This window comes from Osmia lignaria, chromosome 9, assembly GCF_051020975.1.
Source record: "Osmia lignaria lignaria isolate PbOS001 chromosome 9, iyOsmLign1, whole genome shotgun sequence".
Taxonomy (NCBI): Eukaryota; Metazoa; Arthropoda; class Insecta; order Hymenoptera; family Megachilidae; genus Osmia; species Osmia lignaria.
In genome coordinates this window covers 12226420-12240862 of record NC_135040.1, presented here as the reverse complement: position 1 = coordinate 12240862, position 14443 = coordinate 12226420, and the positions used below count along the sequence as shown (strand labels likewise).

Below are 14443 nucleotides of genomic sequence, written 5' to 3'. Positions count from 1 at the left end.
TTTTCCTCCTTCCACGGGGCTAACTTTTCCGATCAAAGTGCAGATTGAGCTTTGAACCGGAAGAAAATCTCGTGGCGCCGTTATCTCGCGGCAAAGCAGGCTGAAAATCGAAAGGGATGGTACAAGTCGGGGCGAACAATTTCTCGTGGTTGCTTCAAAGAATCTTCCTACGGTAGATTGTTTTCAGAATTTCCCTTTAAATAAACAAATATTCAACTTTGCTTTCGTTCTACTGATTTTTATCCCATCGAAAGTGCAGAGGAATAAATCGTACATTATTCAGATTTTCTTGAAAATTTTACTATTTATTTATTTCAATGTAATCATCGAAATGTCGAAAAGAAAATTAAATTTAAAAAATAGTCGAGGTGTTAAGAGCAATTTCTAAGGACACCGCTTGTCACAAAATGGATACAGCAAGCATTTCTTTCTCTTCTCTATCTCTGTTCGTTCAGAATATTGTGCAAAGAACGTAGGAGACCGGAAGGTTTCCAGGACGATAAATTCCCTTGAATCTTGACGCGATACGATTTCGCTCGCGTCCCAGCGCGTTCAGAGGAAACGTTTCTAGAAGCCACGAAGACGAAAGGTTCATCTCACCGTTGGGTCTCAGGAGGGAAACGGTCAGCGAGCAGGAGGTAAAAAAAGGTGTACCAGGTCCTACAGGAAAACCGGACGGTCCTTGGAAAATTCCACGAACGTTATTACGCGTCTCTCGTACCACGTATCGCGAGCAAAGAATAATGGCCGCTTCCTGCGTCAACTTGCAAGCCCGTCGAAATGAAACGTCCTCGGACACACGCGGATTGTCGCGTGAAAGAAATAAAGCCGTTGCTGCTTTTGATGCTTCTTTTTTTTATGACAATATCCTCCGCAAAGATAAATATCGCAGATAGAAACGATGTTGAATGGTTTAATCCCCATTTGTCAAAGATTTACCATTTATTCTAGCGGATAAAGTTGAAGTTTAGATGTGGAGGTTGGACGGGGGGATTATGCTTGGGATTATTAATTTTATGATAAGTGTTGGTAATTTTAATTAGAGAAATAATTTGCAAAGCTTGTAGATATTAAGGTAGTATTTTTCGATCTCTAAGGGGTGCATTTTCCTCATAAAATCAAATTCTTTTTCTCCAAATTCCGAAGGGTTTATTTCTCCAGTTGGAAAATGCTCCAATTTCCACAAAATTAAATTACTTTTTTCCAAATTCCAAAGGGTGTGTTGGAAAATACTCAGATTTCCACAAAATCAAATTACCCTTTTCCGAATTCCAAAGGGCGTATTTTATCTAATTAGAAAATACTTAAATTTCCACAAAATCCATTTGCCCTTTTCCAAGTTCCATAGGGTGTAATTTCCCAATTAAAAAAGAATTTCTGTAAGTTCAGCTGTCACTCGTTTCGTCTTAAAAATTCTTATAGCAATTACGAAGTTGGAGAAATGTTCGTGTCGTGTAACTACCCTTTCCCAAGTTCTAAGGGGTGCATTTTCCCACGTCACGAGCGAAATTTTGAAAACGTTACCACGATGGTATCGAGCTGATACGCTTCTCGGATTCCCCGCATGCCTGTTCATCGGCGAATTCGTGAAATCTCATCCAAACCTGCTCGAAATCCCGAGATAATCGGTAAATCGAGGAAAGTTTCTCTCTGCTGTAGAAGGGCAAGTTTGTGGGGTAAGGTACAGGGCTCGCGAAACAGCGGTCTGATAATTCTGATAAGAAGTGCATGCAGTTACGTGTGCACGCGTACACGACTGTTAAACGACAAGTAGGAACACACGTGTATAGTTCGAGTTAGCAACTTAAATGGTCCGTGAACTGTAGTTAGAATTACTTGTTGTCTAGTTGCTAAATATAATACGAGGCAACGATTCGAGATACGCGCCTATACTTGATGGTAAATTACGGTTTCCGGTGTCTTCGGAGACTCGGAGGATCGTAAAATCATGCTTGCGATACTTACTGTTGCCAGAGCATCTCGATGAACAACGATGAATGTTAAAAATTAAAAATTAAATATATAATTTTTAAACAAAAGAGTTTTATATAGTGGAAGAATAATTTTAAAATAATTTTAATTTTAAATTCGTGGCTCTCTCCATGGTCCGCCGTTCTCGGGTTAAGATCCAAAGACTAGACTTATTTCCCCACGCCCAAAAACTCAAAGTTCAACGTGTCCAGAACAAGGCCTTAAAAATAATTCTCGATAAACCCAAACGCTACTCAACTTAAATGTTAGGGATACAATGATATTAGCAAAGTTACACTGACAAGAAGGGTCTTGAAATTTTGTTTCAAAAGAAACTCCCAACAATTCTAATAATCTTCCAGAAGGTAAGGAAAGAAAGCTCGGGTTGCAAACTCATCTTTCACAATTTATCCAATATATCACAATAAGCTGTCACGTACTATTACATTACCTGCATTACCAACTTCACAGCTGACGTGAGTCTGAATTTTTCACCAACTCGATATTAAATTTTTAGTCGAAAATTGTGTCAATAGGCTTTCAATCGATAAAGATAGACGTTTTTAAAATTAGACGTTTTCATTCATCAATGTCATATTGTTATTCAAACGACACAACTTCGTACAAGGGATACAAGGTTATGATTAGATAGCAAGAGTGGCATCTGCAAGAGCTTTGCAAAGTAGAAACTTCGCCAGCATCGTTACTCCGTCTATGACCGTATTTTACATAATCATAGACGTTAACTAGTTCGTACCAATAAGAGGAGTCGATAATACTGTGGCCATGTGCCGTCTACTTTATTGCGAACCGCCCTTATATACTGGATACAACTTTGGAACACATATTTCGCCCGTTGGAGAAACAGGTGTTCAAGGACTACCCTAATTAATTTCTTATTAAAATTAATAACTCAATTTCTTTTCATTCGTCTGTAGATTAAAAATTGAAAATTTTCTAAAGCTTCTATTTCCCTTAGAGAAAACTAAAATTTTCTTGAATTTTCTGATTGGATATTTAATTTCGCCATCCTATTAAAGTAGAGGTATTTCTCATTACACTGATATGTCAATTAATGATTAAGAATTAAAAATTTTCTAAAGCTTCTATTTTCCTTACAGAAAACTAAAATTTTCTTGAATTTTCTAATTGGAATATTGAAAAATATTTAATTTTGCAATCTTATTTAAAGTAGAGATATTCCTCATTACACTGATATGTAAATTAATTATTAAGAATTCAAAATTCTCCAAACCTTTTAATTCCCTTACAAAAAAATAGAATATTCTTGAGTTTTCTGAATGAAATATTGAAAAATATTTAATTTTGCAATCCTACTTGAAGTAGAGAGATTCCTTATTACATTAATATGTCAATTAATTGTAATTAAATTAACGCATAGAGAAAACTAATACTACAGATTTAGTAATATAAATATAATAATCCATAATAAAGCACCCTGAAGTGAACTAGAATCAGATCATCTTCAGTAGGAAGACGTAGAGAAACGTCTTCCGGAGTAGTAGCTTTCCTTGTCTCCTGCGAGTCGAAAGACGTGCACAGAATCCGCACGAGGATCGGCTGCGCTTCCCGCATGCCTGTGGCGTGTGTTTTTCAGAAGGAGTACATACGTAAAGCTGATAATGGGGCGGCCATTTGCCAGGCTGGCTCGATCGTGCATCCCTCTCGCGTACTCGACGCAGCCGGGCCACGGCGTGTGCAACACGCGGCATCGCATATCGATTAGAAGCTTTCGTGGCGAACAACGGGAACCGAGAAGTCGACTTCCATTCGCGACAACCTGCGACACGATTGCAAAGCTAATAATCACCAGCTATTTTCAAGCGGAACGGCTGAAAAAGGTCAGGAAATGCTGGAACACCATAAGAGACTAGCTCTTCGAGATATCTTTTGTAAATGGGAAGGAAAATTGGGACCCCTATTGTTACTTTGATGCTGATGGTCGAGTAGGATTAAAAATGGAGAAATTGAAAATTGAAAAGTAGATACATTTTATTTTTAGCACAATTTAATGATTACATAATTTTCTACATAGGTGCACAGAGGTATATACATTTTAGGGCATGGTTCTATAGGGGTTAATTTTTGAACAGCGGAGTCTGGGTCAATCTAGACCCAGATATTAATTAAGCTTGAATGCATAATTTTTAAACGAAAGAGTTTCATATATTGGAAGGATAATTTTTAAAGGAATAAAATATGAAATACGAAGTTAAATTTAAACTGTAGCTCTCTCCATGGTCCGCCACTCAATTTACTAAAATCAAGGTAATCTATGTATCTCTTAAACGACTCCGTCAACAAAAAGCCTACTATTACTGCATACTACCACTCTCCATACAATGCATATTTTATTTAAAAAATATTCTTCCTCCTGTTACAATTTACGAAATAATGAAAATGGTAACAGTCTACCCGGCATATCGCCCCCCTTGTAACAATTTCTGAACATAATCCTTCCGCAATTTGTCTTGCTACTTACGTACTATGGTGTCGCATAAATGAATATGAAAATGAATGATTGGAATTAATAATGATGAAAGAGAGAAGGGAATGGAGTGGAGGCGTGCCGCGACGGTACGCGTCACGTTGCCCCATTATGCTTATGAATATAAATGTACCCTTGGTGGTGGCCGCAATAAATGCCGGCCACAGCGGCGGCGGTTCTCGGAATTCTGTGTTGGAAACTGGCCTGGCTAGTACACGTGGTGTTCTGGCCATGGAACAACTGGAAAATAAAAGGCGTAGCTCTGCCTGCGGCCAGTTTTTCCTCTTTTTCCTCTGCGTCCCTTTACCCTTCGCGCGCAGTTACTTCGGTCCTTTTGCTTTACGTTCCGACGACCAACGCCGCCCGCGAATGGCACCACGCGGTGGGCCGCATAAAAGAATAATTAAAATAAAGTAGCGGAGTAACGTGTAATTCTGCCGAAATTGTGGCGCGACTATGATAACGAATAACAACGAAACAGTTAATAAAAGGAAGGTGGTTCGGACGTGGAACATCGCGTTGTCTAACGCGTTCATTGTCACAATGAAATCTGTATTATAATATTAATTATCATCCTGTTAAACGGCGCGCTAGCCGCCAGGAATTTAATTCCCATAGAATAAGACAATTTTAAATAGCGTTAATATTGTTATAACTAAAGCAATGGCACTGTGGTATTCGATATGGTAATTTTTAATTTTACAAAAATAGATCAAAGAAGATTTCTTTTCATTTATTTACTTCGTTTCATTATCTCTTTTGCGAGCAATGGAAAGAATTTCCTCGGGAAATTTCCCTTTGCAATTCGTTTAATGTTGTGGGAATGAGGTATCGGAATTTTGGGATTTATACAGTGGCACGGTTTCCAGGTTCATGAATTATGCAGGCGTCGGAGGAAGTTCTCGAACAGGCGGTAATGAGAGGCGAGCTGACTTTCTTCTTTGGAAACACTGGTCAATGAACCTTCCTGTCTTTCGTTGTTTGTTTCTATTTTCTTCCTGGAGTTCCGATTTCATGAAAATCCGAGACGTATATTTGAAACTTAATGTCTGTGATTTTGCATAATGAATTCTAATATATTATTTTTAATTTTTCTCCAAAATATCTAACAATTTTCTTATCTGTATATAAAAATATGAAGATCATTTCACATGGATAAAAATGATCGATTCGAATTTTTCTTCAGGAATAAAGTTACAAGCGAAGCAACTTATATCCAACTTACCTCCCTTTTTCTCACCTTGCCACCTCTTTCATCCTGGGTGTCCACGTATACACGGTTGGCAGGCTTCCAAACGTTTGAATCGTTGCCCGATATCATATCGCCTCTCTTCTTCTCACGGTTCCCTCGTTCGAAACTTTTCTGTCCCCGTTTTATCGCGTGTCGGGCATCGCCATTTGGCGCAGGTGTATCGATCACGTTGCACGATTTTACGCCAAGTGTCCCAAATTATCGGAACGTTCGCCAGCCGTATTTAGCTGTTCGAATTTGTCCGGTATTTTCGATCGCTCCGCTGCCGTACCGTTCGGTCTTGCTAAAAGGGAATTAAGTCGACACGTAACGGCGAAATCGTTCGGAAGAAAAGCGATGTAAAAGGATTTGAAAAATAAATTAATTTCAGAAGTTTAAATAGAAATTAGAAACTAATGTTATAAACGTTTCCTTTTATCCGGAATTACATTATTTCAAAGACAATTTTTGTTAAGGCAAAGTAAAACTTTGCTTCTTTCGTCGGGAGGTAAACGCGTTATCTGTTACATCAACCGCAAACACGCTTATCGATCATCTGCGACACGTCTACCTTTCCTCTGCAGAAAAGCACGAATAAGTGAAAAACTATGTTCACCTTCGATATACATTTTCAGCTCGATAGAAAAGAATCGATCAATCAATCAGGGTAATAGACGATATAAGAACATTCAGCTTTGGTAAATTGTCCAAATTATTTTCTGACCCTTATATAAATTTCCACAATCAGCTCTGATGTGTTTAATATTTAAAACATATAAAGGAGAAATGAAATAAACGTAGTTATTCGTTAATCCTCGGAGGGCGGACCATGGAGAGAGCCACAATTTTAATTTATGTAATTTTGTATTTCACACAATGTGCGTATGGGATAATTAATTCCCCGCTTTAATGGGAATGATATGTTTGTCTGTTGCAGTCTGCAGTCAATTCAGCAGAGGGGTGTTCTCCATGTTGGGTGCAGTGAGTCCAGATTCGTTCGACACCCTTCATTCTTACAGCAACACGTTCCAGATGCCTTTCGTCACGCCCTGGTTTCCCGAGAAGGTAAATAACAGCACACTTTCACCCGTCAGCTAAATAGAAACTTGTAACGTCATCGAAGGGAACACCCTCGACTATTTTTAACCCTTCGCAACCTCGCAGATTCCCCGCTACCAACCGATCAACCTTCGACCTTATTTTTACCTCGTCTCTGAACGCTCATCTGCGTTCAATTAAAAAGTTGACGCGAACTACGTTCCGTGATTTTTTAACGAAGAATAACTTACGGTATCTGATTAGTTTAGAATTTTCTAACAATTGGAAACTCTGATTTCTTGATAAGTAGTTCGCGAAGATAAGATGGATCGAATCTTTGAATAAATTTGTAAATCACTTGCAACGATATCTGAAAGAGAATCTCTAATTAAAATCTATCAAACTGAAAAGATTTTCTAATTTAATTAATCGAATTGCCAAGATATTCCTCGCGAAGAGTAGAGGGAAACAATAACGCGACGTTTCGTGATACCGCGAGGGAAAAATAACGTGGCTGGTGGAAATTGAAAAAGATCTCCTCGCATAAATGGCGAGCCGTAACTGACCAATGGAAATGCGAGAGGAGGATAAAAATAAAAATGAAGGGAGAGCCTCGAATTAGCATTACTACGCGATTAGCATTTAAACGACACGGACGTTCGTTACGCGGTCGACGGTGTTCACTTACCTTCATACGTGTAATGCACGTACACACGTGTGTACACCGAAAACACAGATCGGATAAAAACGCACACTTACGTCCAGCCGGAATATACGGCCGCGCCATTCATCCAATATGGACGTACGATATCAGTTTTGCAAGTGGTACCGTAGACCGATAAATGCACCAACGTTCGCCATTCCACGCGGCGAATAAATTTTCAATCCCCCCCTTTCTCTGTTCATTTCGAAATTCAAATTGTAATATGTTTGTATACACCCTCTGTCCATACATATTCAAGAATTTACGAGCAGGGTGTGCACCCTCTGCATACGCTAATTATCGACACGATCCTTGCGAAATTATTGATACCGATTCGAATTTCCTCTGCTAACAAAGAGAGTTTAGAAAGATAGCTTTTACCTTTGTAGTTCGATTTTTTTTTTTTTTTATGGTCAATAGGAACTTCGTTATGTGAAATGAAAAATGCGTAGTAATACAGGAAATACAGTTTATTTATTATAAATACAAATAGTTTATATTCAACTATCGACTCGCTACGATTCGCCACAAAATCATGGTAGCCAAGCTGATCCATGGAACAAAAAAGCGACGTCCTGCGTCTCGCATGCGACGTACACGCATGCCGCATGCTGCACGCTGCCGATTAAATCTATCGCCACAGTTGTGTACTGCACGGGGTATGTTAGACTTCTCCAGGTTCCTGGCCCTCACCATAGGATTCCCGTTCCCCTGGTTACCCGATAGTGACCTTAGGAGTTCCAGAGATCCCAGGTGCTTGTTTTACCAGTCCCTATATCATCACACGTTGCAGTGACAGCTAAGAAGACATAATCTTGACTCCTCTTGATGGTATTCTTTCAAAAATCGGTAAAAATCAGCATAAATCTAAAAAATTATTAAAATAATTGTTTGAAAAATTTGTATACACTTCACGGGGTTTGGTAAATAAATCATTATAAAAATGCAACTGAGTTGTTAATTAATTTAGAAAAGATTCTGAGCTATTTATTTAATTTACCCAATTTCCTTTCTGTATCATTTATGTTTCTTCTACAGAGGTATTTATTTAACTTACTTAATTTCCCTTCCAAGTTATTTAGATTATTTACTTAACTTCATCACGCAGTTATTGCATCGCTGCATCTCTGCATCCCAAACATCGTTTTCTTGCTTATATACATGCATTCCTTACCTCACTGCATCACACTTATATCTCTGCATCCCTTACATTTTTGCATCCCTCACATCCCTAGATTCCATACATCCCTGCACCCCTTACATTTCTGCATCCCAACATCCCTAGATTCCATACATCCCTGCACCCCTTACATTCCTGCAATCCAGATTTAAATTTTCCTCGAAACAATAGCGCCCTCTAGCGGCAAAAAAAGGAACTAAAGAACGAATAAATTTTGCGCCCTCTAGCGTAGAAAGTTTGAACTAAATTTTTCTCGAAAAATCAGCCCCCTCTAGCGGCAAAAAAAGGAACTAAAGCACAAACAAATTTTGCGCCCTCTAGCGGAGAAAGATGGAACTAAATTTTTCTCGAAAAATCAGCGCCCTCTAGCGGCAAAAAAAGGAACTAAAGAACGAATAAATTCTGCGCCCCCTGGCGGAGGAAATTTGAACTAAATTTTTCTCGAAAAAACAGCGTCATCTAGCGGCAAGAAAAGGAACTAAAGCGCGAATAAATTTGGCGCCCTCTAGCGGCAAAAATTTGAACTACATTCGAAACGTCGAAACAGCGCCCCTGGCGGTAAAAATGGTAACTAAATTTATCACGATTCTTCGAATTCTTGTATAGATACAGAAGAGATGGAGGGATGTGAGGGATGCAAAGATACAAAGAAAGCAGAGATGTAGGGAATGCAGAGATGTAAGGGATGCAGGAATACAAAGATGGCAGTGATGTAAGAGATGCAGGAATATAAGGGTGGCTGGGATGTAAGAGATGCAGAGATGTAAGGATGTGAGGGAGGCAAAAATGTAGGGGATAAACGGACCTAAGAGGTGCAGGGGTGTATGGGAATCAAGTATGTAAAAGTTGCAGGGATGTAGGTATAAAAGAATATAAGTGTTAGATGGTTACATAGATATAAGGGATGTAAGGGATACGGGTATACCATGTGGTCCTCGCGAAGCCCATAAAAAGGAATAAAATAACAAATAGTTGGGAATTGTGGACTTTGGACCAGGAGGAGGGATAAAATGAAAAATAAAAGGGATGGTCATCCGAGAGATAGAATCATAAATTTCATCCCCCTCGTGAGCTTATTCAATAAGCTATGAAAGTAAATAAAATAAATAAAATATACTTCGGAAACAAATTAAAGGTATATGTACGTTTGACAGATAGATCCGCACCCCTCGGCAGTCGCTGTAAGAGTGACTACGTTTCACTTTACTCTAAACCTAGAGTCTAGGTCAAACTTCTCATATTGAGAATTAATTACTGTGTTTTAATTTAGGTGTGATTTTCACATATTTTATGTTTTTAATTTATTAAAAGTAACACAGTTATTAAATGTTGTATAAATAGATATCTGAGAAAAGAAATTACGTGCATTAAATAAATAACTGAGAAAGAAAATTGGGTAAATTAAATAACAATTCAGTTCCTTTTTAAAATAATTTATTTACCAAGGCACATGAAGTGTATACAACTTTGCCAAACAATTATTTATACCGTAGTCTGTGGTCTCCACCACTTGCATATGAACATATACGCAGGAGATATTCAATTAATATTAATGCTATTATTCATTAATGTCATCGAAATTAAGATTTTGAAAATTTCTACTTCCCCTGTAACGCCATTTTCCCAAGGGAAGCCTTCTGTGCTCGGTATTGTGCAAATTACCATAACTTCCAAATTATGTACAATATTGTATCGTGATTTTTCTGAGTAAAATAAAATTTAAGTTTTACCTAAAAAGTTTCTAGAGAATCATTTAAAGTACCTTCAATCATCTTATTACAATTTATTTATGGACTTTGAACTATCCTATCTGAACTTGTATACAATGTGTAATTAAAAGCAAACACATTGCATAAGGCGATTAAAATGGCTCGTTCCTCGAGTAATTTTAACAATCCACTAAATTGAAAATCTGGTCTATTAACCGTTCGGGTTAGCAAATTTCTATTTCCATTAATCTTTATAATATTTCAAATTTATTTAAATTCAAATCGCTAACATAAGGAACGTAACACAAGATTCGCTATAAACGGACAGACTTTTGCACAAACACCATAAGTATTTATGGTGTATGGCTACACTGTTTAACGTTTCCTCGGATGATTAGATTTTCTATCGAGCGCATCGAAGTGAAATAAAATCTGAAATTCGAAGCTTCGACTGTAAGTACCTGTTTCCTGATGCCATAGGTTCTGACACCGTCCTCCGGTCTCCTGGATTTCGCCATAAGTATGCGCCCGGATTATCATCGTGCCATCATCGACACGGTACGATACTATGGCTGGAAGAAGATCATCTACCTATACGACTCCCACGATGGTAAGTCTCCTGGCTTTCTCATGCATTTCTCATTTTACAACGTAGCCTATACAGCCCTCGTTTCACCCCCTCATACTCTGCGAACCGGTACGTGGCCACTTGTATTTTTATTTCATCCGTTCTCCGGTTCTCCAGTGGCCAACATTTCTGCCAGATATCGTAGAAAATCGGCTACAGTCGTTTGCTCGTGCAACACCGATCTGAAACACAAGGATGGTAATGAGAAACGTTGAAGGCGCAGAGTGGAAAAATGGCTCATCTTTCCTGTTATGCAATGATTTTTAGGGTTACACGGTTTTGTATTTTAAAATTGCAAATTAAAATAACTCGAAGATTGCATGTAGAATATACAAATTTTGATCCTTTTGAATTTTAGTAGATGCGGAATCATGGAATTCCATTGGTTTCGAATTCGAATATCTTGGAGTTTAGAATACTTGAATAATTTTGAAAAATCTTTTGAGGTACTTCAGATATAAAAAAGACTTTCTTGAATTTTCTGCACAGAAAATTGTAAGATTCTAAAACTTCTAATATTCTAATTTGAAATGCAAAAATTATATTCAAAATTATACCAACACCAAGTTATAATATTCACATTTGAATTAAAATAACTTTTGAACCTTAAAAAATTTGAGCAGTTCTCAAATCTCTTGAAAGGAGATTTCTTGAATTGCTCCTGAAGATGTAAAATTGCAGGGTTTTAAACAAATCTGCATTGAAAAGTAGGACGAAAAATAAATCTTTTCAGCTTACTCTTTTAAAGTAATTACTTAATTGAAATTTTTCCTGTACTTTTATTTAAAGTCTAAATTAACTAATACAGGCGTGAATTCAAGGAATTGCGTTTTTCATCTGGGCGAACGTCGAATGTCCTCGGGCGACGTCGATCCTTAACGCAGTATACGAGAAGGAAATGCATTTGCATGACTAACTACGACACTGTGTTAATTTTAATTTCATACCTTCACGGTCTAGTAGCCGGCAAAAATGGGATTTTTCATTTCGACCGTGATTCGATATGCAAACGAAAATGTAGGCGACATTGAGATAGTCGAGTGGTGCGCGCTAGAAACCACGATACACTATAATCTACGATGTTTCGCCTCATTTGTGCGATCTAATAACCGTACGAAAAAAGCAAAACGATTTATCGGTGTAGCTATTTAAATAGCACAAGAATGTGCAGACGACATTGAGCCTTAATTATTTCCATATTCAAAGAGAAACCTTCATGTACCAAGGATTTCAATTTTCTTAGCAATTATGTTTGTGTAATAATTACCAATCAACTTAAGATTGTTAATCGTAATTCGTCTCAATATTTTTTATCTTTTTAATGATTATGAAAATTTGTAACAAAGAGATCAATAAGTATTGAAAGCGATTTGAAAATTTTTATTTTTCTGCCAAGTAATAATTTCATTCAACTTAACGTTTCGTTAATTAATTCTCGCAATCAAGGATTTACTGAATATGTTAAACGAGTATATATTTATAGATACGTACAAAAAAGTTTCATAAGGAAACGTAAAGGTGTGTTCACATGCAAATTAGGTCATTTTTCCTGGAAATGTTCAGTTGTTCGAAAAGTTCCATCGCTTTATTTCGTATATATGAAATTGCATCATAATATTTAATCATAGAAAGCTATAATTATACTACATTTACTATGCCAATTTTTATATGTACTATGCAATTATTTGCAGAAAGCTGTAATTATTTAATGAATAACGGTGTAATATAGCAGAGGCTAAAATAAATATCTCAGAATTTTTTAAATAAAAAAATTGTTGATTTGTGAAAAGTTAAAGTGTGCTTGCAATAAACCTCATATGTCACTGGCAACCTAGATGTTACAAAATACGCCAGGATCTGAAGGTTTAAGGAAATAATTTGGCACGGGAGGTCGTACCAATTATGCAGCATCAAGGAGACGTTTTTCCTCTTACTTTCGCCATTTGCGTAAGCCGTCGATCGTTTCTAAAACGAGCTGTGATTATTTGCCAAACGATCTGTCGTTCGATCGACGTGTTGGTCGAAAGTTACAAGAATACAAGGAATTTCTCGAGTCTGCGTCAACGGGAACAGTCGCTAAGTACTTTGTAAATTTCTGCTTTAGTCATTCGACATCCTAACGTTTACCAAAGGTGACAATTTTCGGGGAATAACGATTTTTAAAAAATTTTAAATTAACACGTAGATTGTGACGTCAGCCACCAGTGACGAATAATTGAAAAGCAAACAAAATTAAATAACAACGCTATTATAGAAGATTGAGAGTTTTGAATAAAATTTTTTAATTAACACGAAGTTAAAACAGAAAAAGTGATCACGCTTGAATATTCAAAATACCTGGCAACTGTCCGATAATGCAAACTCTTTCTCGCGTTTTTATGAAATTTTCACAATCACCTCGGCAATCTTTCGAACTCGATTGCCTTCAACGGATTGCGAACGTGTGGAACAATCAATTTACTTTAAAAGTTGCGCAAGTAATTGCTCTTTCAATGGTAGGTGTATCAATTTCAGATACGTCACGGTTTGTTGATTCTATTCATTCTCAATCAATACTTTGAATAAGTGACGAAGCAACTTTGAACGGTTTAATCACCGCTTAAGCTACTTTGAAATTCATTTTTGTTATAGTATGCCAATATTTTCTGCAATTCTATTTATATCCAAACGACTAGTCAACAATCCGTTATTTCAAGTTTTAATTCAAGAAATATGAATGAAAATATGATGAAAGAACTAAGGTAATATCTACAGTAAAAAATGATTAAAAGGATAATAATTAAAGCAGTTAATTAATTTAACAATATTGCTGTTAATTTCTCAAATGCAAGGATAAAATTTAGAAAACTCACAATGTGAATTCATAATTTTTTGAGCTGAAAACTCTAATTGTATAATCTAATCATATAGAGTTATAATTAAATGAAAATGAAATAGCTTGAAAATTGCATCTACAGCAAGGTTCTTCTTGAAAACAATTTAGGTGTCTCATTCAGGGGAAGGAATCGCTCAAGTCTCTCTGATTTGTCCGAAACATTAGCCCGAAAAGTGGAGGAGGAAATTTAATTACTTAATGAAGCCGGTGGAACGATCGTTCGAGCGAAACGATTAATCACCCGCCCCCTCGTGACTGTTTCGTGCCTTGCCGGTTTCCGTTTCATTATAACTCGGTCACGCGCACCCAAAGCTATTTAGGATTCCGACCAATTGCTCTTCTTCGACCAGTAAACTCCGATAAGAACGAGCATCCCGCGAACGGACCAAGTTTAATTACCGAATGCAAATGCAAATATACTTTAGGGACCGTCTTCGTGCATCCCTGTGCCTTGAATGTCCCTTACAACTTGCTATTTAAACTTGCAACAACGAAAATTGGTAGCAAACATCGATGAAATTTTCTATTTGAATATGTGTTCAATGATTTATTCAGAAATAATGATAACAATTTGAAACTATATCCTAATAAACTAGATG

The 14443-nt window shown here is 37.1% G+C and overlaps 1 protein-coding gene and 1 long non-coding RNA gene across 8 annotated transcripts in view; one reads left to right on the top strand and one right to left on the bottom strand.

Moving 5' to 3' along the window:
- The window catches only part of GluRIB (Glutamate receptor IB), a 181775-nt gene that overhangs the window by 115919 nt on the left and 51413 nt on the right, over window positions 1-14443 (top strand). For all 5 annotated transcript variants that reach the window (XR_013062795.1, XM_034325659.2, XM_034325651.2 and 2 more), the window contains 2 exons: window positions 6649-6776; window positions 10822-10951. Coding sequence is in view for 4 of the 5 variants with exons in the window: in XM_034325659.2 (XP_034181550.1) it covers window positions 6649-6776; window positions 10822-10951 (258 nt within the window). In the remaining variant the exon portion in view is untranslated. The remainder of the gene's footprint in view (window positions 1-6648; window positions 6777-10821; window positions 10952-14443) is intronic.
- LOC117605043 (uncharacterized) overlaps window positions 7928-14443 on the bottom strand; it is a 179215-nt gene continuing 172699 nt past the window's right edge. Inside the window, exons 8-9 of one of the 3 annotated variants that reach the window (XR_004581563.2) lie at window positions 10803-11151; window positions 7928-8319 (exon numbers count right to left, since the gene is read on the bottom strand). This is a non-coding gene — a long non-coding RNA (uncharacterized LOC117605043). Of the gene's footprint in view, window positions 8320-10802; window positions 11152-14443 lie in introns of those variants that run through there. The other 2 variants (XR_004581562.2, XR_013062796.1) reach the window with 2 other exon arrangements.